At 34.0% G+C, this 24,559-nt stretch overlaps 4 protein-coding genes across 8 annotated transcripts; 2 read left to right on the top strand and 2 right to left on the bottom strand.

Moving 5' to 3' along the window:
• Positions 1 to 499: 499 nt before the first annotated feature.
• LOC100795559 (pentatricopeptide repeat-containing protein At4g16390, chloroplastic) lies at positions 500 to 2,790 on the top strand. Its single transcript, XM_006584036.4, has one exon. It carries the CDS (start codon positions 577 to 579, stop codon positions 2,632 to 2,634), a length of 2,058 nt encoding a protein of 685 aa, XP_006584099.1. The 5' UTR covers positions 500 to 576; the 3' UTR covers positions 2,635 to 2,790.
• Positions 2,791 to 3,673: 883 nt separating this feature from the next.
• LOC100804225 (microtubule-associated protein 70-5) lies at positions 3,674 to 8,449 on the bottom strand. Of its 5 annotated transcripts, none has more exons than XM_041017448.1 (11): positions 8,294 to 8,449; positions 7,438 to 7,642; positions 6,899 to 6,984; positions 6,381 to 6,446; positions 6,105 to 6,275; positions 5,822 to 5,992; positions 5,580 to 5,735; positions 5,338 to 5,484; positions 4,941 to 5,012; positions 4,259 to 4,855; positions 3,674 to 4,182 (listed from the first exon to the last, which is right to left on the bottom strand). In XM_041017448.1, the coding sequence occupies exons 2-11, from the start codon at positions 7,532 to 7,534 to the stop codon at positions 3,964 to 3,966; spliced, it is 1,782 nt and encodes a 593-aa protein (XP_040873382.1). In that variant the 5' UTR covers positions 7,535 to 7,642; positions 8,294 to 8,449; the 3' UTR covers positions 3,674 to 3,963. The 5 variants fall into 5 exon arrangements, with proteins under 5 accessions (XP_040873382.1, XP_040873383.1, XP_006584097.1 ...); XM_041017449.1 differs by having other exon boundaries at positions 7,438 to 7,639; positions 8,294 to 8,310; XM_006584034.4 differs by lacking the exon at positions 8,294 to 8,449 and having other exon boundaries at positions 3,674 to 3,928; positions 4,034 to 4,182; positions 7,438 to 7,829.
• Positions 8,450 to 19,227: 10,778 nt separating this feature from the next.
• LOC100795024 (uncharacterized) lies at positions 19,228 to 20,467 on the bottom strand. The gene has a single exon (XM_003529625.5). It carries the CDS (start codon positions 20,446 to 20,448, stop codon positions 19,864 to 19,866), a length of 585 nt encoding a protein of 194 aa, XP_003529673.4. The 5' UTR covers positions 20,449 to 20,467; the 3' UTR covers positions 19,228 to 19,863.
• Positions 20,468 to 21,994: 1,527 nt separating this feature from the next.
• Positions 21,995 to 24,174, top strand: LOC100794503 (cytochrome P450 71D8-like). The gene is made up of 2 exons (XM_003529624.5): positions 21,995 to 23,114; positions 23,279 to 24,174. The coding sequence occupies exons 1-2, from the start codon at positions 22,182 to 22,184 to the stop codon at positions 23,912 to 23,914; spliced, it is 1,569 nt and encodes a 522-aa protein (XP_003529672.2). The 5' UTR covers positions 21,995 to 22,181; the 3' UTR covers positions 23,915 to 24,174.
• The last annotated feature ends 385 nt before the right edge of the window (positions 24,175 to 24,559 follow it).

Genomic DNA, 24,559 nt, shown 5'->3' with positions numbered 1-24,559 from the left:
CCATTACCAAAAATCCAAAATGCATGTAATTTTGGTTGTATTTGATAAAAAAGAAAGAAATGATATATTAAATAAAAGTTGTATTTTATTACGTGAGATTTTCATCTCTTAAACTTTATTTTAATTTAATTTTTTTCTTCTAATTTTTCCTTTAAACAAACACATCCTTAATGTCAACTTTGACCTTATCAAGCAATAAGGTCAGATAAATTATAATATCTTTATAAACCTCAATATGAACTTCAAAATCTCATTTCAATCTCAATAACCCAAAATATAATTATTTACGTTAGTGTTGAATGTCAAAGGTAATAAAATGTCCTTTTGCTAAAATAAGTTTATTATTTAAGCACCAAATAATTAACATTTATTAATTTTATCATTTCTATGTAAAAAAAATACTTCATAAGATTAAAAGAAACAACTTATGATCTTATCGTCCTTTTTTGTTTCCCGGATTTATTTTAAAAATTCAATAAATATTATTTGAAACATTTTGTCTGCGATATCTCTGTCCTTTGGATATTTGTTGATGTGCGCGATAAGGCGAGGCTGAGCAGAGAGTGGTAAAGTAAAATGGCTTACAATCTTTGCTCTTCCCCTTCCTCTCTCTTCCATGACCTTCCCTCCATTTCTTCTTCTTCTTCTTCCCGCAAATTCAAACTTCGAAACTTGTCCTCTTCTTCTCTCACTCCTCATTCCAAAACCCTTCTCCATGTCTCCTTGCACGAACACGAACCCATTCCCGAACACCTACCACCCGACGCAAAATCCTCGTCTTCGTCGAAAAGTAATTACATCTGGGTCAACCCCCGAAGCCCCAGGGCCAAACAACTCGAGAGTAGATCCTACGATGCCAGGTACACTTCTCTTGTAAATCTCGCCCACTCCTTGGACTCTTGCAATCCCTCTCAAGAGGACGTCTCTCTAGTTTTGAAGGACTTAGGGGATAGGGTTATAGAGCAAGACGCTGTAATTGTCATCAACAACATGTCCAATTCCCGTGTTGTACCCTTTGTTCTCAATTACTTTCAGCGTAGGATTAGACCCACCAGAGAGGTCATTCTCTACAACGTCACCCTCAAGGTGTTTAGGAAGAGCAAGGATTTGGATGCAATGGAGAAGCTGTTTGATGAAATGCTCCAGAGAGGGGTGAGGCCTGACAATGTCACTTTCTCCACTATAATTAGCTGTGCTAGGATTTGTTCTTTACCCAATAAGGCCGTGGAGTGGTTTGAAAAGATGTCATCATTCGGGTGTGAGCCTGATGATGTTACCTACTCGGCTATGATTGATGCTTATGGCAGGGCTGGTAATATTGACATGGCTTTGCGCCTGTATGATCGTGCCAGGACCGAGAAGTGGCGACTTGATACCGTTACCTTCTCCACCCTGATTAAGATGTATGGTTTGGCGGGTAATTATGATGGATGCTTGAATGTCTACCAAGAGATGAAGGTTCTTGGTGTTAAGCCTAACATGGTTATTTATAACACTCTGTTGGATGCCATGGGGAGAGCTAAGAGGCCCTGGCAGGCCAAGAGCATATATACGGAGATGACTAATAATGGATTTTCACCGAATTGGGTGACTTACGCGTCTCTCTTAAGGGCCTATGGTAGAGGACGCTACAGCGAAGATGCTCTCTTTGTTTATAAGGAAATGAAGGAAAAGGGAATGGAGATGAACACTCATCTTTATAATACTCTTCTGGCCATGTGTGCAGATCTAGGCCTAGCCAATGAAGCATTTGAGATTTTTGAAGACATGAAAACTTCCGCAACTTGCCTCTGTGACAGTTGGACGTTCTCATCCTTGATTACCATATATTCCTGCACTGGGAATGTTTCGGAAGCTGAAAGAATGTTGAATGAAATGATTGAGTCTGGCTCTCAGCCTACTATTTTTGTTCTGACATCACTTGTCCAGTGCTATGGGAAGGTTGGGCGTACTGATGATGTTGTGAAAACATTTAATCAACTCTTGGATTTGGGCATCAGTCCAGACGACCGTTTCTGTGGTTGTCTTCTGAATGTTATGACCCAAACACCAAAAGAAGAGCTTGGTAAGCTAAACGATTGTGTGAAGAAGGCTAATCCAAAGCTTGGGTCCGTGGTAAGATATTTGGTGGAAGGGCTGGAGGAGGGTGGTGGGGAGTTTAAGAAAGAAGCATCTGAACTCTTTAATTCAATTGCTGATGAAGTAAAGAAGCCCTTTTGCAATTCTCTGATTGATCTTTGTGTCAACCTGAATTTGTTGGACAAAGCATGTGAGCTTCTAGACCTGGGGTTGACCCTTGAAATATATACGGATGTACAGTCCAAGTCTCAAACTCAGTGGTCTCTACATCTAAAGAGTCTCTCGCTTGGAGCTTCGCTGACTGCATTACATGCTTGGATAAATGACTTGTCCAAGACTTTGGAATCAGGAGAGGATCTTCCACCGCTGCTTGGAATTAATACTGGTCATGGGAAACACAGGTATTCGGACAAAGGTTTGGCAAGTGTAGTTGAATCACATTTGAACGAACTCAATGCTCCATTCCATGAGGCTCCGGATAAGGCTGGCTGGTTTTTGACTACACAGGTAGCAGCCAAGTCATGGCTGGAGTCTCGGGAATTGGTAACAGCATAATTTCTTATCTCTTTATGGTTTTAGGTATTCCAACAGCTTTTCTCCATTGATAATGTAATTTCAGGGAATGATATGCCATGCAGTTTTTATGCATTTTCCTTTGTCTTTTGAGGATTTTTTTGTAATAGATCATATATATAATTATTTTTTTGGATATCTTATAGAGTAAATGAAGGTTATCTAGTATGTGGCTACTGGCTAGGTTCTTTGTTTGAGTGATGTAGGAAATTGTGAATTTCTTCTAAATATATATATATATGTCCACGACTCTTTCCAAATCTTAACTTTTTAAGGTATGATACAAGCCACATCGGGCGTCCGCTCTTTAGAAGTTGCCGCATGCGTTAGGAAAATAAAGGCTATTGATGGGTTTAACTTTATTATGCAAAATGTGTGAAAGTGAATGTCCACAGAAATGGATAAATGTAAAAAACTTGTTGGCACGGCAGAATTGTCAAATTCCTATTGAAGGCAATTAGAAGCGTTGATTGGGTAAACAGGCAAGTGGAAGTGTCAAATTCTGTGTTCAACTTGGGCAAACTCTTTCTTCTTTTCTTTAGAAAATTGATTTCTATTTTCAAAAACTGTTTTTAGTTTTCAAAATGTAACTAAATAAAGGTCCTTAGATAACTTGTGGAAGATGATGCAAGGCACAAAGTAGAGTGTGGAATTACGGGAGAGGTAGAATAAGATGAAAACAAAAGAAAATGAGAATTTATAAATAAAAAAAGAGAATATTTTTCAGTTGTTTATGTTTTTTGGTTTTTAAAATACTTGTTTTGGAAATAATTTTAAAATTTAATGGATTTTGAATGAGAAATAGATTGCTTTTTTTTTTAGAGAGAAAAAGGACTAAATATATTGCTACGTACTGTGAGATTGTTTTGGAAAACAATTTTTAATATTTATAACCAAAAAATGAGAAGGGAATCAAATAAGCACTAAATCTTTTACTACTTAATGAGGACTATACCACTAGTTTCACAAGTGTTCCTCATGTTTCATGTCCCTGAAGCATGTGACAAACTTGGCTAGTGTGTAAAACTCACATCACAAAACATGTCATTTATCCAAATATAGAGGAAGATGTTGAACACTAATGATTGTACGGAAACTGATTCTCAAACTTCCTTTCCCCAATGGAAATTTATTTCAGGATATTACCTCACCAAATGTTTTGTATTTACAAAGAAAAATCACACAAGATGCCATTGATAAATAAATTGTCTTCAACTATCTCCAAATAAAGAATTCACAGCGCTCTTTCACCGCCATGTAATAAATTTATATCGCCCTGTAGTAATTTTTTATGAAATTGTTACGTTAGTCTTAAAACGGACTGAAGAAACTTGACAATTGACAGTTATTAGCCGCACTACAGAAAGTGAAGCTAAAGAACCTTTTAGAGGAGTTTGCGCTTCTGTTTTTCCTGTTATCATCTGACTTTGTTGATGAAGCCTCCTTCTCTCTAGCAGCTGCCTCTCTTTTCATTTTCTTCCACTCTACTTCCATGGCCTTTGTCAGTACACCGACTTTCTTTATAAGCATCTGAAAAAACAAATTCATCTTTACTTTAATGTGAGAAGGGGTAGGGTAGGGAATAGTTGTTACTTGTTACTATTACCTTAATTTCTTCATCTTTAGCTTGTAAACTACTGTCTTTAATTTCACAAGACTTCCTCAAATTGATGACCTCTTTTTGCAGCTTATCATATAGAAAACCTGAGACCACATCATCCCTGCTTGAACCTTTTGGTTTCTTGCTTTCAGGAGGGTCTTCTTCCACATCAACAATGGTTTTAATTTCTGTTGCTTCACTTTCATCATTGCATCTGTTTAAAGTCATGTCTCTGTTCACCTGCATTTCATTTTCCTTTTCACCATTATCAGCAACTTTACTTCTTGATGCCCATATCCCTTTCGTTAACATATTTTCTGTAGAACCATATTTTTTTGTAGGGCTCCCCAGCTTCAAATTCCCAGCTACGATGTCTCCTCTGTTGTTTTTTATATTTGGTGTCTGGAACAATGAGCTTCCAACCGTACATGCCCTTGGTTGTGATGTGGATCTCTTTCTCAGTCCAGCACTGGTTGTTAGGAAACCTAGTATGTTAGACTTTTCTGCTTTTTGAGATGCATAAGACACATTCGAAGTGATTGGGTTATTGGAGAAATGCTTTAAGCCTTCCTCCAGTGTTTTAAGCCTCAGCTTCAGTTTATCCTGGAATAAACACCAGGTAACATTAGTAATAAGTTAAAAATTGATTTAGATGCTTACACGGAGGACAAAAAAGTAGGATGAATACCTTCAATTGGGACTCTGCCTTAGCTGTTCTCTCTGATATAGCTTGCTTGTCTTTCAACCGTTGAATCTCTGCCTACATATGCAAGGACGTACACTTGATGATAGAAAGTTCTTGCTCAATATTTTAAATAAGTATAAGGAGAGAAAAGGTATTTGAATTGTTTTTGTGAATTTTTCTCACAACAGTAAGGACAAGAGTAATAGCTTCTCTTGATTGGACTCCTAAAATAGGATAAGTATCAGTTTACACCCTCTTAAACTGAGATTTCCTCTTCGAATACATGGTTATTGTAGTTATCTGGTGTAAAACTATATATGACTAATAGAATAGAATAGTAGTATTTTGGGCGTGAAAAAAGGACCATATGATCTCCAAAGATTTTCAAAGGAAGATATACCTGCATAATCCTTCTTTCTTCCAGCCATTGCCTGACAGGCATGACCTTATGATTTTCGTCCTTCCACTCATTAGCCACGGCATTTGCAATTCTGTTGGTTGAAACTTTTACCCTTGCTAGCTCCCTCTCTAATGTCCTCTTCTCTTCCTGAAAAATTATGCAAAATCAGATAACAATAATCAACAAGTCATTATGGATAACAATAACTTCAGAATGCCAATAACTCATTAAGATATGCCTACTTGCAATTCAGAAATCTGTTGCTGATAATCACGAACAGCATTAGCAGTAGCTCCACTAGCTAAGATGACTTCCTCAAGTTCTTGAATGGTTTGACTAAGCTTTTCAACTTCCAAAATCTTTTGACGATGGTTTTTCTCTAAGAGTTTGTTCTCCTCCTGTTTATGGTAGTTGTAAATTGGCTGAACAACTTACACTTCACTATCGAAACCAATTATGAAATAGCAAACATAGAAAGTCATGCCTGGCAGATCTCAATCTGTCTCTTCAAGTCAATGTTCTGATTTCGAACCTCCTCAACAACTAGAGCCCTATCTAGAGCACTTCTCAGAATCCTCTCTGCTTCTAGCAATGCTGACTCTTTCAATTTTGTGAGTCGTTCCAAAGCTTTCTTATCTTCTTGAAGTGCAGTGATCTATGAAGCCAAATTGGAATGTTATTTGTTAGTATTGTCAGTATGCAAAATTCACTTAGATTTTGTTATTTCCTTGTAAATACATCCTTGTTGGAAATCGAACCATTTGTACCTCATTCTTATACATTTTGATCTCAGCTTCAAGAGGAGCAATGGCTCTCTCAATTGGAACAAAATCTTCATCCTTTTGATTTGCATGTACCCTTCTAAGTGTTGCTTCTGCAGCATATTGCGAAGCCAATGCATTTTTCTTTTCATCTGTCAGTTTCTTGATTTCTAGATTCTGCATATGAATAGATTTTTTAAAAAAAGGCATTTAGAGTCAAGCATTGTTGGACATGGTTGCAACTTTCAACTTCTAAGAAATACTAGTACCAGAACAGTGCACCTTTTGTTTAAGATGATCCTCTGTAATTCTAAGTCTTTCGTCCAGTTTACTGACTCCATTTCTCAACTGAAAGTGGAGAAAGAGAATTACAGCTAATGTTAGTACCGACTATGGAGAAATTTATATACTTTGTCATTTAAGGCAACTAAATATATAATTGCATAATTTTCTATGGTGACATGAATGGCAAAATGGTCGTAAGGCATCATCAAGCTTCTTATGATATTATGCCATATGCATTATTTTAGATAATCAGTTTTCCATTTTGAATTCCAAGCACAGTACTAGGTGGGTGGTGTGTATCGTATGAGAAATTACTAATGGTCCAAGACTATATGATTCCTATTAATTTTTATAGGACACCTAGTTGAGTGTTATTAACTTTGTCTCATACATTGAAAAACTTAAATGTGTCACATAGATATTGGTGAGGAACATGAACAAGTGGTAGTCCTGAACTACCTAATGATTTCTCGTATCATAGGGAGAGTTTGTATAACTGCATTCAAAAGAATTACCTCTTCTATGGCCTTATCCTTTAGAGCTTCAGTTGACCTTAAAGCTTTGATTTCACCCTGACAAGTCGCTAGTTCCTTTTCTTTTTCTGCAATGATGATCAAGTTGAGTTATTACAAGGTCTAAAGACGAAGCACTGATATGAAGAATTGAAGATACTAAAATTGGACGCTCTCAAACTGTATTCAACTTATTCATTTTGGTGTGCAAGAAGAAACCTATGGTTTCTTGAGAACGAGGTATTACATGCAAACTATGAAAAAAAAAAACATATCAATATGACACAGAAACAATTGAAATCAAACACGGACACCACCTGTTACAAACTAACCAAAACTTCAAACCACTTGCTAACCAAATATATAGCACAATTCATTTAAGAGGTCCCCACAAAATTTCAGTTTCTATAGAACTAAGAACATCAATGCCATTGGTATAGTGTTTCACACCTGATCAACACTCCGGAAAGAAAGAAAGGAACTAAAAGCCAAGGGAGTAAGATGAGACAGGAACATATAGAAGAACAAAATAGAATAAGAACCTTTTAGTTGGTTTTGCAAACGATTAATCTCCAACACCACCGGGTCTGGTTGGACAAGTGGAAGCTTTTCTCCATATTGGTCTTCACAGCTCACCATTTCTCCTTTGGCGTTGGGAAATGCAAACAGATGGGAGGAGGACCCAGTGGCTTATATCTCTACACGACGCTTTGGAATTGGTTCGGTTCCTTTCCTTTTTAGGTGCTACTACATGACAAAGTAGGATGAGTCCAAAAGCATCAACAACAAATGGAGGCTCTCATGAAAGCATATATAATAATTAGAGAGATATTCAAAGGCAGAGAATGAAAGATTGTATTCGTTTCGTATAAGGAATTGACCCTTCTCCTTTGGTGAAGCAAATGAAATGAAATGCGTAACAGTAACAGGCCCTCTTAGCCGGCTACTCTTTTAAGTTCTACCTTGTACTGGACTAAAACGGTCACTTTCTCCCTGTTATTTTCTTTTTTCCAAAATCTTTAAATTCCAGTCTTAGCTGTTATGATAATGAAATAATGACCTTTGTTTTTTATTAGATTAGATCCTGTAATGTAGGCCGATATAAGGGAAACAGATAAAGGATGTTACGTGCCGTTGAACCCTTATAGGAAACTACTTCCAAACAAATGTCCCAAACTAATGGGACTCACAATGACTTCATTGGTCGGTTAAACCCGTAACCACCCCAGAACTGTTTCCTTCCCTCTCGAGGCAAAACAAACAAAGTATAATTTGTACTTTTTTTTTTTTTTTTTTGAAGAATGCCATAATTTGTACTTGATTTAACACAATAAGGTTAATTTTAAAGTTACTTTAATTTGGTTTCTGAAAACAATAATAACAATAATTTTGCCCTACCTAATACATCTTTCCATTGCGCCGGGGAACAATAAAGTTCAGCATCAATCATATTGCTCTTGCAAAGTAACCAAATAATGCATTACTGCATTAGCTGATGATGACAGAGGTTGCAAAACTTCCTTTGAATCTGTTGACACCGTTTGCTTCAATGTTCAACATTAATCAGTGTTGAGATACACAACATCCTTACTTACCAATCAGGTTTTAGGATAAATGTAAATTGAACATAATTCCAAGGTGATAGGTGCTACTACTGTGCTTTTAGAAACTAAATGATAGGATAATAATTCTCTGATTCATTTCATTCATAATACAGCTGAGGAATATGGCTGCCAATCATTGGCCAGCTGTACATGCACTATATTCAGAGAATAAAAGTAATGGAATTGATAAATAAATCCTAGGTTGTCATAACAAAAATTGCGAACAAGGCATGAGGGAATCTTCAGCAACTCGTGTCCTTATCTTTAGCTTGTGTCACACAAAGTCCTTAAGATGGGTAGGCCTCCCTAGTGTCCTCTTGGGCCTGTTGGGTTAAGGATAGATATCATTTAACTCTTGAAAGGACAAAATTATTATTTACGTTCATGATTTGATGTGATTTTTTTTTTAACAAGCTCACTATTCAGTAATTCATTCATCATTTTTTTTTATGGGGAAACTAAACTATTCACCAACTTTAGTGGCAAATATATCACTTTGGTCTAGTGAATTGCTTAATTGCAATAACAGTTCTGGGATAATTTGTCTTTTTACTTGATGGAAGTCAATCGGATAAGATTGCGACTATAACAAACGAAACAAGTGTCCTCACGATCGTTATCAAATTTGAAAACGACAAACTAAAGTGACTTTGAAGAACAAATAAATTTGGATCAATATTTAGACAACTTATCATCATTGCTTAAAACTTAAAAGTAATATATATATTAAATGTTCATTGTTCAGAGCTCCAGCTGTTTGTGTACACAGCAGAAGGCCAAAGCCAAATGGCAATCCTTGGTATGTAGGCCCTGTTTTTTACCAATTGGAAGGCTTTACCAATGTGCAAAGCCATCAAAAGAGTTTTCCGATGAAGTATGATTAAGCCTGATGATTTCATAATAGAATTTTGCTATTACTAACCGCTGTTTGATAGTGATGTAATGAAAGTGGGATCAAGCTAAGCTTCAGGTGGTCCTCTTTGTGGTCTATATTTTATGTTGGTTCGAGTTGGTAGTTTTTTTTTTTTAAATATAATGTTCCAATCTAACTCAGAAAAGAAAAAGAAAAAAACAGAAATGAAATTATTCATGACATATGAGATACAGTATTTTATAGATGGTGGTGGCGTGAGCCTGGGTCCTCTACGTGTTGGTCAATCAGGAGGTTGAAATGCACGCGTATATAGATCGTATTTATAGAATATATTCTGGCCTAATTGCTTAGACTAATTATTATCAAATACAACAAACACTATTTTATGTATATAATTTATTCTTTTACTAGTACATATATGTATTTTTCTTTCATATATATGTCCATGCGACTACAGATATTTAATGATTATAAAAAAAATCCCTGTAAATGTTTACTTATTTGACGACGTTTCACCCAATTTGATTACAATCTTTCTATATTGCCTTTTAAAATGCGTGTCCAATGTACGATGGACTAAATTAATAAGTAGCGAATTCATAATTTTATGAATGAACATAATAATTTTACATACTCAATACAGAAAAGGATAAGGATGTAATACTATATAACACAACAAAGATAATTTAATAGGATTGATTCAAGATGATAAATAATAGAAGCTTCTTGGTGATGCCTTCTGTCCTTTTACATTAAATGTTATGCCTAGAATACCTTCCACTACCCTATTGTGGTAATATGGTAATTAGTAATAACTACTTCACATTTCCCTTTCAATACTTGTTTATTGTTAGCTAAACTGGCATGTTATTGGTCCAATATCAAGAAAGTGAAACAAAAAAAAAAAAGATGATTTTACAGACTGTTTAGTAAAAAAGAAAAGAAATATAACATTTTTCTTTTGTTTTGTTAATGTGAGGAGAAAGAAAAAAATGAGTATAAAATGACATAAATAATTTAAATAAAAAATACTGGGTGGGTGCATTAATAATTCTCTATATATAGATATATAGTCACGTAAATTACACAAAGGACTGAAAAGTAATTTTTGAAACATTTACGACTTGTTATATGTTGTTCTCAACCTTACTTACCAAGTCTCTGCATCCAGCTGATCGACTCGTGAGGATGGAAATAGATTCCTGTATTAATGCATTCATGAGTTAGAATCATTACATTGAACATATTACTATTTGTCTAGAGTATTAATGCATTCATGAGTTAGAATCATTACATGGAAGCAAATTCCTTTTTTCTCCAACAAACCGTATTTATCTAGAGTAAAACACCTTAATTATGACTACATTGAACATATTACTATTTGGCTTGATTGTATTTTTTTTTATCCACAACTTTTAGTTTTTGGTAAATTTTATTCCTAATAAATTAATTTGACATATTTTATTCTTATTTTTTAAAAAAACTTACAACTTTTACCCATTTTAATCATCCCAACATAATTGTATTTTTTATCCTCGACTTTTTTTGACAAATTTTACATCCAACTTTTTTATTTTTGACAGATTTTGCCTCCACCTTTTGTGTTTATTAATGGACAAATAATGGAGAATAATATTCACAAGTTTTTAAAAAATATAGGGTACAATGCACTAAATTAATTTGTTGAAGGTAAAATTTTCTAAAAATTTAAAAGTTGGAGGTAAAAAATATAATTAAGACTAAAATTTACTCCTTCCATTTCATTATAATTGTTACCCAAGGTTGTTCTACAAATAATAAGAAAAATTAATAAATAGATAAAAAAATTATATTAAATTAATCTAATCACCATTAATTCATTTTTATTTTTTGTTGTCTATCATTAATCTTATAAGAGATATAAACATAAAATAAATAATTCATGTTATATTAAAATAAAAAATATTTTAAGATTTATTTTTTTACACAAGATTATTATGAGAAGGAAATAACATATAAATACTAATGTCAAATGACTGTTTTTCTAAGAACATGGAGCAACAAGACATGGACTTATTATTAAGCCTTGGGCCGACCCTGTTTCTTTCATTAAAAAACGATGTCAAGGCTAGAGTTGGCCACGTGGAGGAAGAAAGTATCCGTGTGTGGTTTAAAGAAACCTTAATTCCAAAGGAAGAATAAGTTTAGCCCATAACAAATCTCAAACGGTCATTGATTAATTCGTGTTTTTCTTGTCTTGTTGATGATACTCATCACCACAAAGAAGAATAAGAATCTGTTCGTTTCCTGTGCATTTAGTCTTCATTCCATATTTCCAATAAGCCGACATTTCCGATTTCAAAATAGCATCACCAATCGACCTTTCAAGGAAGTAGACAAAGAATCTATACCAGAAACTTTATGTCAGTTTGTTTTAATTACTAACATGCTCCTCATCATAGGTGTTAAAAGCTTAATATTGTTATAAGTATCACATTTGAGGTAAATATTGTGGTGGAATTATGGTCATCGAAGGAAGAATTTTTCAATTACACTGGTTCTATATTTAGGTAACTTTGAATGTCTAAAATTATATTCTGTAACTCAAATGTATTTTATTTAAACTGTGCCAAAAATAAATATTTATCATGACCACCTATTTTATCTTGGGGATAAATATCTATGTCTAAAGTTCAATTCATCATGTTATCATTGTTAGTAAAAAATTGTTCATTATTTTATTATCATCTTTATTATTTTATTAAATTGTTAATTTGATAAGTCCTTGATTAAAATTAGAGACTTGTTATCATGATAGAAATTATGATAATGAGAAATAAGTCCTTTATAATTTTAATCTAGATTGTTATTGATTGTAGGATTATTATTGTGGATATGACATCAATAATCAAGATAAATTAATATATATTTATGTCTTTATTGGATAAAGATTAATAAATCTTATTTATTAAGTTGCATATATAGATTATGTATGTTGGACATTTTAGTGTAATTGATATCTTTATTATGTTAAAATAAGAGTGCACGCTTGTTTTAATGTAATAACGAGATGTTCGGTTTAGGCAAAGGTTGGAAGTTACATGGAAGTTACTAAAACTTCCATCAACGGTTGGAAGTTACATGGAAGTTACTAAAACTTCCATCAACGATAATTTTTAAAAATAAATAACTTCCATCAACCGCCAATAACCACCTGTTCTTTGATTATAAATAATCATCCTGGTTCAGAAAGCATAACATGTGAAAAACTCACAAGACCAAAACAAAACTCTTGAATTATAATCTTCTGATTTTATCCGATTGAACAATTTTGGTTGAACCCCGAAATTTGATTCAATCTGAAAGTGTTTATACACGACTTTAGATTTATCCAGGATTATCTCGATTTTCAAATTTAACCAACAAAAGATTGAATCAAATTTTTCGAGATGACGAACGATAGTTCGAAGATGATAAGCAAGTTTGCGAAGTTGGACAAGTTTGAAGGGCAGGATTTCAGAAGATGGCAGAAGAAGATGCACTTTCTCTTGACAACATTGAATGTGGTGTATGTGCTGAGTACACCGATGCCGGTGTATATGGAAGGCGAAACTCTGGATCAAACAAGGAAGCGTTCGAAATGGGAGAACGACGATTACATTTGTCGTGGACACATTCTGAACGGTATGTCTGACTCTCTCTTTGATATTTATCAAAATGTTGAGTCTGCTAAGGAATTATGGGACTCTCTTGAATCCAAGTATATGGCAGAAGATGTCTCAAGTAACAAATTCTTAGTTAGTAATTTCTTTAATTACAAAATGATTGATTCGAGGCCTGTTATGGAGCAATATAATGAACTGCTGCGGATTTTGGGTCAGTTTACTCAACATGATTTGAAAATGGATGAATCCATTGCAGTTTCATCTATAATTGATAAACTGCCTTCTTCTTGGAAAGACTTCAAGCATACCTTGAAACATAAGAAGGAAGAGTTGACTCTGGTTCAACTCGGTAGTAATTTCATGATTGAGGAGTCGCTGAGGGCTCAGGAAATTGACAAAGTCAATGATAAAACCATAGCAGGTTCCTCTTCCGTTAATATGGTAGAGGAAAGTGGAACAGTTAAGCAAAATTACAATGCTAAAGGTAACAAACGAAAATTTCAAGGAAATAAGAACAAAGGTCCAAACAAACAGACAAAATTATCATGTTGGAAGTGTGGGAAACCTGGTCATTTAAAGAGGGATTGCCGGGTGTTCAAAGGAAAGAACAAGGCTGGTCCAAGTGGGTCTAGTGATCCTGAAAAGCAACAAGGTCAGATTGTAGTGAATAATTTTAATTCGAATACGAATTCAAATTATGTATCACTAATATCTGATGCATTCTATGTGCAGGATGATGACGTTGCTTGGTGGTTTGATTCGGGAGCAACAAGCCATGTGTGCAAAGATCGTCGTTGGTTCAAGGAATTTAGACCAATCGATGATGGCTCTATTGTGAAGATGGGCAATGTTGCAACTGAACCAATCCTAGGATTAGGTTGTGTGAATTTAGTTTTTACTTCCGGAAAAAGTTTGTATTTGGATAATGTCTTATTTGTACCTGGTATTCGTAAGAACTTATTGTCTGGTATGGTTTTAAATAATTGTGGTTTCAAGCAAGTACTTGAAAGTGACAAGTACATCTTGTCAAGACATGGTTCGTTTGTTGGATTTGGTTATCGTTGTAATGGAATGTTTAAATTAAACATTGATGTTCCTTTTGTTCATGAATCTGTTTGTATGGCCTCGTGTAGTTCTATAACTAATATGACAAAATCAGAAATTTGGCATGCTAGATTAGGACATGTTCATTACAAAAGATTAAAAGATATGTCAAAAACAAATATGATTCCTCCTTTTGATATGAACATTGAAAAATGCAAAACTTGCATGTTGACCAAGATCACTAGGAAACCTTTTAAGGATGTTAAAAGTGAGACTAAAGTCTTAGACCTTATTCATAGTGATTTGTGTGATTTGCATGCTACTCCATCATTAGGTCATAAAAAATATCTTGTTACTTTTATTGATGATGCATCAAGGTATTGTTATGTATATTTATTAAATACAAAAGATGAAGCTCTTGATAAATTTAAAATTTATAAGAAAGAGGTAGAACTTCATCAAAATGGGCTAATCAAAACTCTTCGTACAGATAGGGGAGGTGAGTATTATGATCCGGTTTATTTTCAATCTACTAGAATAATACATCAAACTACAGCTCCCTATACACCACAACAGAATGGTGTAGCTGAAAGGAAGAATAGAACCTTGAAAGAAATGGTGAATTCCATGTTATCCTATTCGGGTTTAAGTGAAGGATTTTGGGGTGAGGCTATGTTGACAGCCTGTTACTTGTTGAACCGAATTCCTAACAAAAGGAATAAGGTTACCCCATATGAACTTTGGCACAAAAAGACACCAAATTTGAGTTATCTCAAAATTTGGGGATGTAGGGCTGTGAGAACTCAGCATAATTTGGCCGATCATTTAACCAAAGGGTTAAGTAGAGATCTCATGAAAAGGTCGGCTGTGGGATTAGGATTAAAGTCCATCTGAAATCTCTTATGTTAAGATACCCAATTCACATCTAATATGACATTAGGTGCTGAATTCAATGTGGAAAGCTTAACATGTAGAGATTGGAACACATCATCGAAAGTATCCCAAAAGGTATGTGTTCGGTTCTGCAAGTTAAGGAGGTTGAAGTATAACTTCTCAATGGTTCTTTTGAAAAATTGCATTTGCAGGTGCAAGAAAGAAAAGGACTACCTATATAAGCATGAAGTTTAGCCGCTTCAAGAAGCTGGGACTTGGCTTTGATATGCTTATGAAGGATAGGGACACAGGCTAGTAAAACTAGTGTCGAGCAAGAGTAATGTTATAAACTATTGTGCAGATTATCTTCATGTATTCATTATGAATAGAAAGGGTTCAATCCTTAGTGACACCCTGATATTCGAATATTTGAAACGTGTAATTTGCTAAGATGAAATTCAATCGTCACGATATTTCATCTATGCAGTAGTTTGTGGTATGTTATGACTTTGGTGATTTGATCGGTAATTACACTAAAATGGGGGAGGTTTGTTGGACATTTTAGTGTAATTGATCTCTTTATTATGTTAAAATAAGAGTGCACGCTTGTTTTAATGTAATAACGAGATGTTCGGTTTAGGCAAAGGTTGGAAGTTACATGGAAGTTACTAAAACTTCCATCAACGGTTGGAAGTTACATGGAAGTTACTAAAACTTCCATCAACGACAATTTTTAAAAATAAATAACTTCCATCAACCGCCAATAACCACCTGTTCTTTGATTATAAATAATCATCCTGGTTCAGAAAGCATAACATGTGAAAAACTCACAAGACCAAAACAAAACTCTTGAATTATAATCTTCTGATTTTATCCGATTGAACAATTTTGGTTGAACCCCGAAATTTGATTCAATCTGAAAGTGTTTATACACGACTTTAGATTTATCCAGGATTATCTCGATTTTCAAATTTAACCAACAATGTATACGTGAATGTCATCATTGAACTGACTTAATTGAGAATTTCTAATGATTAATATTACATTGATATGTAGGAAGCTCTAAAAAGAAATATAATAATTTCCTTTAATTTGAGATTATTATAATAATTAACAAGTTATTTGTTATATTTTAATTTTGAACACCTAATGCATTAAGACAATAGTTGAATGAATATTTGATATGATTAAATATTATCAAGAATGAATCTATCAAACTCTAGGTAATGAGTTCAAGTTCTATGATATAATTAAAAACTTGGCGAGAACAATTAAATGAGAGAAGAAAAGAGTTTCTTAAGTCATTCATTGATTAAATGTGTTAGCTTGTTAGAATTTGATAATAATATTATACTCTAGAGTTAACCTTCCACTATTAAAAAAGGGAGTATTATTTTATAAATGTGTACATAAAATAAGAATAATATTTTATTGTTCGTGATTAATGATCGTAATTAATCATATGATTAATCATGAATTATCTTTGTCTTATGAGATAATTTTTATTTTAACAAAAAAATTATTTTAATAAAATCTTTTTTTTAGAAAAGACCCAAACCATATTATCTTTAATGGTGTAAATAGAAGTATCTACCTTAGACAAACTAGAAAAATAAGTTTAATTTTAGACTTAAAAAGTAGGCAAGAGAATTTATTATTTAGAATTTCACTCATCAAAGAGTTAATAATATATATCTCCATCTTTTTATTCTTAAAGAAAAATCTTGTTGCTTAAACAATGCATATCTGGATACATAAATCTATTTTTTTTTCTACCTATTATTGTTATATAGTTTGAATGTAAAATAGATTCTAATGTATCAGTTGCAAGTGTTGAGAGAACACTTCCATATAATTATCATTTTATTCGTCAGAGGACACTTTAAGAAACATTGGCTTTTAGAAGAATAAGTGGCAGATGGGACAAGCAAGCTCTCAGAATCATTTCCCGTAGAGAATCTCTTCAGAATATAAACAGCAAACTCGTTAATGGATTGAAGATATAACCATACTTTTGTTCCCTCTCTCTCTTTCTACCCTGCTTCCTCCATCCCTCAATTCTCTCTCCCTTTGATTCATAGCATTCATTCAAGGGGTCATGGATGTACCAAAAATGCTTGAGCAGTATAGATACCATATCACAATAGCAATGGCATTTTCACTGTCCCTTTCCTTGCTGTTATATGCAGCACCACGAATTATGACCATTCTGACGTATTTTTGGCCTTTGTTAGCTTCCACTACAGTGTTTTTAGTTGCAATAATAGCTTTTGGAGGGGTATCCAAATTCTCTACTGAAGGTCATGGACATGGTGAAAAAGCTGGTGAAGGGCTCTTGGATTATGTAACAGGCATGCCAGAACATACTGAGGAGGCTCGAAACTTCTAAGTGCATGAAGGGTGTTCAAATTTCAAGCTTTGTTTTCATAAGGTAGAATCCTTTTATGTCCAAAACAACGATCAATGATATCTAGATTAATGCCCAAATGACAATTGTATCAATTCTGTATAATGAATCAGCAGTATGAACGTAAATAAAAGTATAAACATCCGGAAATGATTAGTGTCTTTATTTGATATTTATCTGCATATCTTATGCCTGCTTTGGCAGAAATAGTGAAATGTATACGATTATGAACTAAAATTAACTTTGATCAACTTAGAAAACAGCTTCTTGTTGCCCTTAGTTTTTTTTCTTGGAATCTATTATATCGTCATCTTTATTTGTATTTGAAAATGGGAAATGTTGTTTTGCTCGAGGAATTTTCCTTTGAAACGATTTTTGGATTTTAAATTTTTATTCCATTTCAAGTATAAGAAATTCTTTTATTCAAAATGTGGCACTCCGGTGCTTTTTAAGCCGGGCTATATATATCATCACTCTTACAAGATGCACCTTCCAATGCTTTCCTAGATTTTAATTAGGTCATAAATTTCATCCACTTAAGAATTTAAGTTGATATTGATATATAATGACAATTGAGTAATGTAGCCATTCTTTTAGAAACAAGGTATAGCAGGGAAAAAAGTTGTCTGAATTAGTTTTAAGAATTATGAACTTGCAAATTGAATGAATTTTCTTAAACACAAGTTGAGAGAAGAGGCTAATATTAAATACAGCTATATTCTAAGATGAAAATTGAGACAGAGTGGATAGGATAAGTCATAAGACACGGACTTCATAATAGTTACGTGGCTGAGGTTCGTTCCTCTCTCACGCTTTCATCTCTCACGTGATATGCTCCGTAATGTGTGTACGCGGCTAACATCATATATCCTTGTAGCTTACACAGAGTATAGTTCCTACAGGAACACTTTGAAATACCTCAAACAGTGTATAAAAGATGATACAGATGACAAGGTTTAAAATGTATATTGAAAATCATGACGTACTAGGTAAGTTTATGGTTAAGATGGTTCATAATATTTTAGATCAGCTTCTGTCAGGGTTCCTGATTTATCAAAAATCTAGTTTTCTAAAAATATCCATCACAACTAAAATATCTTCTTGGTTCAGTTATCAAATAATGTTGTTGCTATGAAAACATAATCGGGACTCTTTCCTTTTATTGTAATAGCATTCTTTTCTAAATCAAATTACTGGTTACTCTTTCATATCTACTTAGCAATGGAACATTTAGTAATTCTTTCGTGAATATAGTATTTACATGCATAACTGTTCTTTAATTTTGTTATGATTGTAATCTATTTTGGAATTTCCAGTTTCCGTTAAAACACATGAAAATAGTAAAAACTACAAAGATTATGACGTAACTGTACACAAATGACACGTGCGTGATTCCTACTTCATTTCGTAGTTTTTTCTCTCTTTATTTTTATTGAAGAACCAATACAAAATTTACCCGCCTAATTTTGCTTCGTGCACAAACCGCATAGGATTGGTCTTTAAATAAATCATGTTTCTTGTATCTATATTTTATAATAAGAAGTTACTGATCAAAAGAGCAATTGTATTTAGCATGAAAGTTTTAGATACAAATGCATACGAATTCACGGTTCTGATTTTTTAATCCATGAGAAAATTTTGGTTTGGCATTAACAAAACTAGGCATGACAACGGATGGGACGGGTGGGATCAGTTTTTGCCCGCCCCCGAGATTACAGATTTACTCCATGCCCTCTCCCAACATATTTATAAAATTTTGTTAACAATGTAATTTTTCATGACAACATAAACTAAACAGTACTAAGAAAAGATTTAAAAACAAAAACACAAAAACCCCAACCAAATAGGATTGACAAATTGAAGAAATCAATCCAAATCCAAGTGCATAACAAGAATCATCACAACTTAAATTAACAAAATTTGAAAGAAAATACCAACAATCCTACACCCCCAAATTCGAAATCAATCCCAACCCTAAAGAAAAAATAACAGAAGGAGAAACTAAGCTATGAGCGTGAAACGGGAAAAAAATGTGAGATCGAGGCTGACGATGTTCATTGGAGGAGTGAAAAGTACGAGAAGGTTGTTGTTGTTGGTCGTGGAGGTGCGATAATGTTGGCCTGGGAGGTGCGAGAGGGTTCTGGCTTGAGGTCTTGGGGAGTGAGAACGGAGAAGCGGCGGAGTAGTATTGGTGAGTGAGAGTGAAAATTGAGAAATCCGTTTCAGGGCTTCAATATATATGGGTGGATTTGAGAGTGACTCCTGATCGGACTTCGAACACCGTGGGAAAAACCCAAACTCGACCCTTCGGATTTTCTGTTAAAATGGGGACATTGAGCTCCACGGGTTCAAGCCCGTTGCCATGCTTAAACAGCCTAAACAAAACATGTAAAAGAAAGTTTCTAATCCCTACTATTTTGGGTTTTACCGACTAGCCGGAAGCAGTGGAGCAAGCGGTAATAATAAGATGAGAACGTATAAATAAAGGGGTTTATTTTGCATATAATATAATTGGAGGTAGTCTAGTATCCAAAGTCGTAAGAAAATTCAGAAACACCAACCATGGCAGAGAGGACTTGAGAAACAATGAAGATTGAACCCCCGAAAAGAGCAAGGATGAAAATTGCGGAAATGGGATTCTTGAGAAGTTCTGCTATAGGGCGGAAGATGGTGTAAAGGGCACCTGTGCTGACGGTGAGAGCGTAGAGTCCATATCTCCTCACGTTGTCCCAAAACTCTTCCACAAGTGGGCCTTCTGGGCCCAAAGCCAAGGCCTTTTCCTCGCTCAGAACCACCGCCAATATCCCCACCACACACACCGCTCCCATTACCACAATACCGGAATCATGTTTCAGTAATGGCAACCTCGCCGCATGCTCCAAAGTTGTTCTGTGCTCTCTAAGAGTGATTGCAAATTTGGAAGGTGGATTTTTCAAATTTTTCCCATACGATGATGCTACCACTAATTTGATGGGTTTGACACATGATGGAGGGTTTGAAGAACAAATTGGAATGTGAAGCTCTGGTCTCAGGCTCACACTTCTCATCTTCCCACACTCAACTAAGTCTATTCGATGCGATACCAATACGACTCTATATATCTTCATTTTTTGATATTTTGATTTGATACCTTATCTTCCAAGCGTGTGGTGTTTACATGCCCCAGTCCACCGTGGGACCCTCGCAAGTCTCCAACTTTGAATGGTTAAAAAGAAAGAAAATTTGGTAGATTTAACCATTAATATTTGTCAAGTCACAAAGTTGTTTATTTTTTTTTATTAAGATACACGCATACATGATGTTCTTTCTTTCAAATTTTAAAATGTATTTAAGAAAATTTCATTTTTTATTTTTAATATTATTAATTTCTTGCATGGATAAATTAATGACACATATTATTAATAACGACCACACCAATATTTTCTGTCTAACTTTGAATGACCGACTAATATTGGACTAAAATTATTCAATTTTAAAAACATCGAGAACCAATTGAGTAATTGAATTTTTATAAGAACCAAAATTCCATATTTATAAAGTTATAGGAACTAAAAGTAAATTTAAGTATTTTTTAAACTATAATTTTTTTAATTCTTAATTTATGATATTATTTTTTTTCCTGCAATTTTAGTCTTCAGTTCTTAGAAAAATGTATTTTTTTGTCTAATTCTTGATTTCGTATAAGGTTGACATTTTAACTTAACAGTTGATTAATCATGTGCTAGTATTATGATAAGGTAGAAATTAACATTTAATTATTAATCATAATTGAATTAACTAAAACATATAAAAAATAAAAAAACATATATAATGATAAAAATTTGATTAAAATTGTAGACTTTTAAAATTTAGGGACTAAATCACATGAAAAATTTAAAAATAAAATTGCAGATAAGAATTAAAGAGGAGTTAAAATTATAATTTAACCTTTTTTTTCTTCTAAATTACACTTTTGTACTCCTATAATTCACAATTCATACTTTTGATCTTCCAAATTTTAATTTCATGATTTTAGTATTTCAATTGTATAAAATTTGTAATTTAGTTCAAACATTTAATGTTTGTTGCCCGCTAAAATTGTAACTATGATTATCATCTTCCATTAAGTAGATAATGTGATAATTAATATTTAAGCTAAAAGACCTAACTAAAAATTCTCAAATACTTCATGAAACTACAAATTAATTTAACCAAAGTTTTATTGAAGATAGTACCTCTACACCTATATATAAGGACTTAGATTCTCGATCTATATAGTCTGTAGCCCCTGCAGCAGCATCTCAACCCTTCATAATTAAATATTAAGTATATTTTTTATACTCTTAATTTTAATAACCATTAATTTAAATCCAATGGCTGAGATAGTTGTTGCAGAGGCAGCACGACTGCAGAGGATCTATACACCTATAAGCAGAATTTCAACGTCAACATTGTCCTGTATGAGAAAATCATACTTTATTTTCTTTCTATTTCGATTATATTATAATGAACTAATAGCAATTGTAATTTATAACTTACTTTGATATAACATAAGACCAACTCATTATATCATGTTGATGTTGATCAAGTCATCACGTGTTCATTTAAAAAATCGTCATCATAGTGGTTCAGTGTAAGCATTAATTGTCCAACCCACTAGGATTTTGTTTCTAATGTTGAGGTATCTTGGATAGAAAAATTGAAAGCATCTCATTATTATATAATTATTAAGTTTACTGCATGGCAACTTTTTTTTTTTTTTTTAATGTAACTAATCAATTACTTTCCCGATCTTCTTGATCTCTTTTTATATCGATGATATATTCCTGGAAGCTGTGGGAGCAGACTGGAATACAGAAACATGAGTTTCAAACTCTACTCTTTCATTCATACCATGGAACTCAGACCTTCCTTCCTGGTTCTTACTTCATTCCTCTTGTTGCTGCTTTGGCTTGCAAGAATTTACAAGCAGAAAATCAAAGTAAGGAGTGTGGTTCATAAGCTTCCCCCAGGGCCATGGAAGTTGCCTCTAATAGGGAACCTGCATCAACTGGCAGGGGCAGGCACACTTCCACACCACACCCTTCAAAATCTATCACGCAAATATGGGCCTCTGATGCACCTTCAACTTGGTGAAATTTCTGCAGTGGTTGTGTCATCCTCTGACATGGCCAAGGAGATAATGAAGACTCATGATCTTAATTTTGTGCAGAGGCCAGAACTCCTTTGTCCTAAAATCATGGCCTATGATTCAACGGATATTGCCTTTGCTCCATACGGTGATTACTGGAGACAGATGAGGAAAATATGTACGCTAGAGCTTCTCAGTGCCAAGAGGGTTCAGTCTTTCTCCTTCATTCGCGAAGAAGAGGTGGCTAAGCTCATACAATCCATTCAATTATGTGCATGTGCAGGTTCACCAGTCAATGTTTCTAAAAGTGTTTTCTTTTTGCTAAGTACCCTTATTTCAAGGGCGGCCTTTGGTAAAAAATCTGAGTATGAAGATAAACTTTTGGCCTTGCTCAAGAAAGCAGTGGAACTCACCGGAGGGTTTGATCTTGCTGATTTGTTCCCTTCTATGAAACCTATTCATCTCATTACTCGGATGAAAGCTAAATTGGAGGACATGCAAAAAGAGCTGGACAAGATTCTAGAAAACATTATCAACCAGCATCAATCAAACCATGGCAAGGGTGAAGCAGAAGAAAATCTTGTTGATGTTCTTTTGCGAGTGCAAAAAAGTGGAAGCCTCGAGATCCAAGTCACAATAAACAACATCAAAGCCGTGATATGGGTTAGCAAATCACTAAACCTATTATAAAATTCTTAGTTATATCATTATTAATTCTAAAAACACATGGGCATGAACTGTGTTATATACTTATATGATTTATGTGATAAAACTGATAACATATGGTATGACTAGTCATTTATTATAATTTACTACATATATTGCAGGACATATTCGGGGCTGGGACTGATACTTCAGCAACAGTACTAGAATGGGCTATGTCAGAGCTGATGAAAAACCCAAGAGTGATGAAAAAGGCACAGGCCGAAATAAGAGAAGCCTTTAGGGGAAAGAAAACAATTCGGGAGAGTGATGTATATGAACTTAGCTACTTGAAGTCGGTGATCAAAGAAACAATGAGGTTACATCCTCCTGTTCCCTTGTTGCTTCCAAGAGAGTGCAGGGAACCATGCAAAATAGGTGGATATGAAATACCAATCAAGACTAAAGTGATTGTAAATGCATGGGCACTTGGAAGAGATCCCAAGCATTGGTATGATGCGGAGAAGTTTATACCCGAGAGGTTTGATGGCACAAGTAATGATTTTAAAGGGAGTAATTTTGAGTACATTCCTTTTGGGGCAGGGAGGAGAATGTGTCCTGGCATTTTACTTGGCATAGCTAATGTTGAGCTTCCTCTTGTTGCATTGCTCTATCACTTTGACTGGGAACTCCCCAATGGAATGAAACCAGAGGACTTGGATATGACTGAAGGCTTTGGAGCTGCAGTGGGAAGGAAAAACAACCTGTATTTGATGCCTTCTCCATATGATCATTCCCTTAATCATTTCATTGTCAATTGACTCTCTTAATTCTCCTCATTATATCTATCTTCTTTCTTCTTCTTTTTTTATTTTCTTCCAGTCAGTTTGTCGAATTAATAACTCATAATGTAGAAAATGGTGACCCAAAAGGCTCGGCCACATTTGTGCTCAATGAACTCATGGATCTTGCTTGAACAGCTTAATTAGTTGCTCATGGTAAATTTGTAGTAGTGTACACACTCATAACTCATAAGTCGTTTTATGAAAATATCAAATGAATTTATACCCTTATCCACATATATATGTACTGTTTCTGAAGTTTCTATTTATAATTATAAAAATAAAAGTGATTTAAGCATAGATTAAGAACAAAAATTGAAATTGCAGATAAATAATTTAGTTTTATGTCATGGAGATCTACAATATAATTATAAGTTTACATCAAGATTCATTATCGGGTCTTTACTAGTTAGTCTTGAGTGTGCTATTCAGGAACGTACAAGAGATTATTCCTAAATGTATATTATTTGTGGATGATATAGTTTTGATTGGGAACAAGAAAGGAATTAATTAACTCTAAAGTTGAGTTTTAGAAACATTTAAAAATTAAAGTTCTTTTTAGTTTAAGTAAGATTAAGACAAAATATATACGTTGTAATTTTAACAACAAATAAGAGCAAAATG

Source organism: Glycine max, chromosome 7, assembly GCF_000004515.6.
Source record: "Glycine max cultivar Williams 82 chromosome 7, Glycine_max_v4.0, whole genome shotgun sequence".
In the NCBI taxonomy this organism is placed as follows: Eukaryota; Viridiplantae; Streptophyta; class Magnoliopsida; order Fabales; family Fabaceae; genus Glycine; species Glycine max.
Note: the sequence above shows the minus strand (reverse complement) of the source record. Positions and strands in the feature narration are given on the sequence as shown.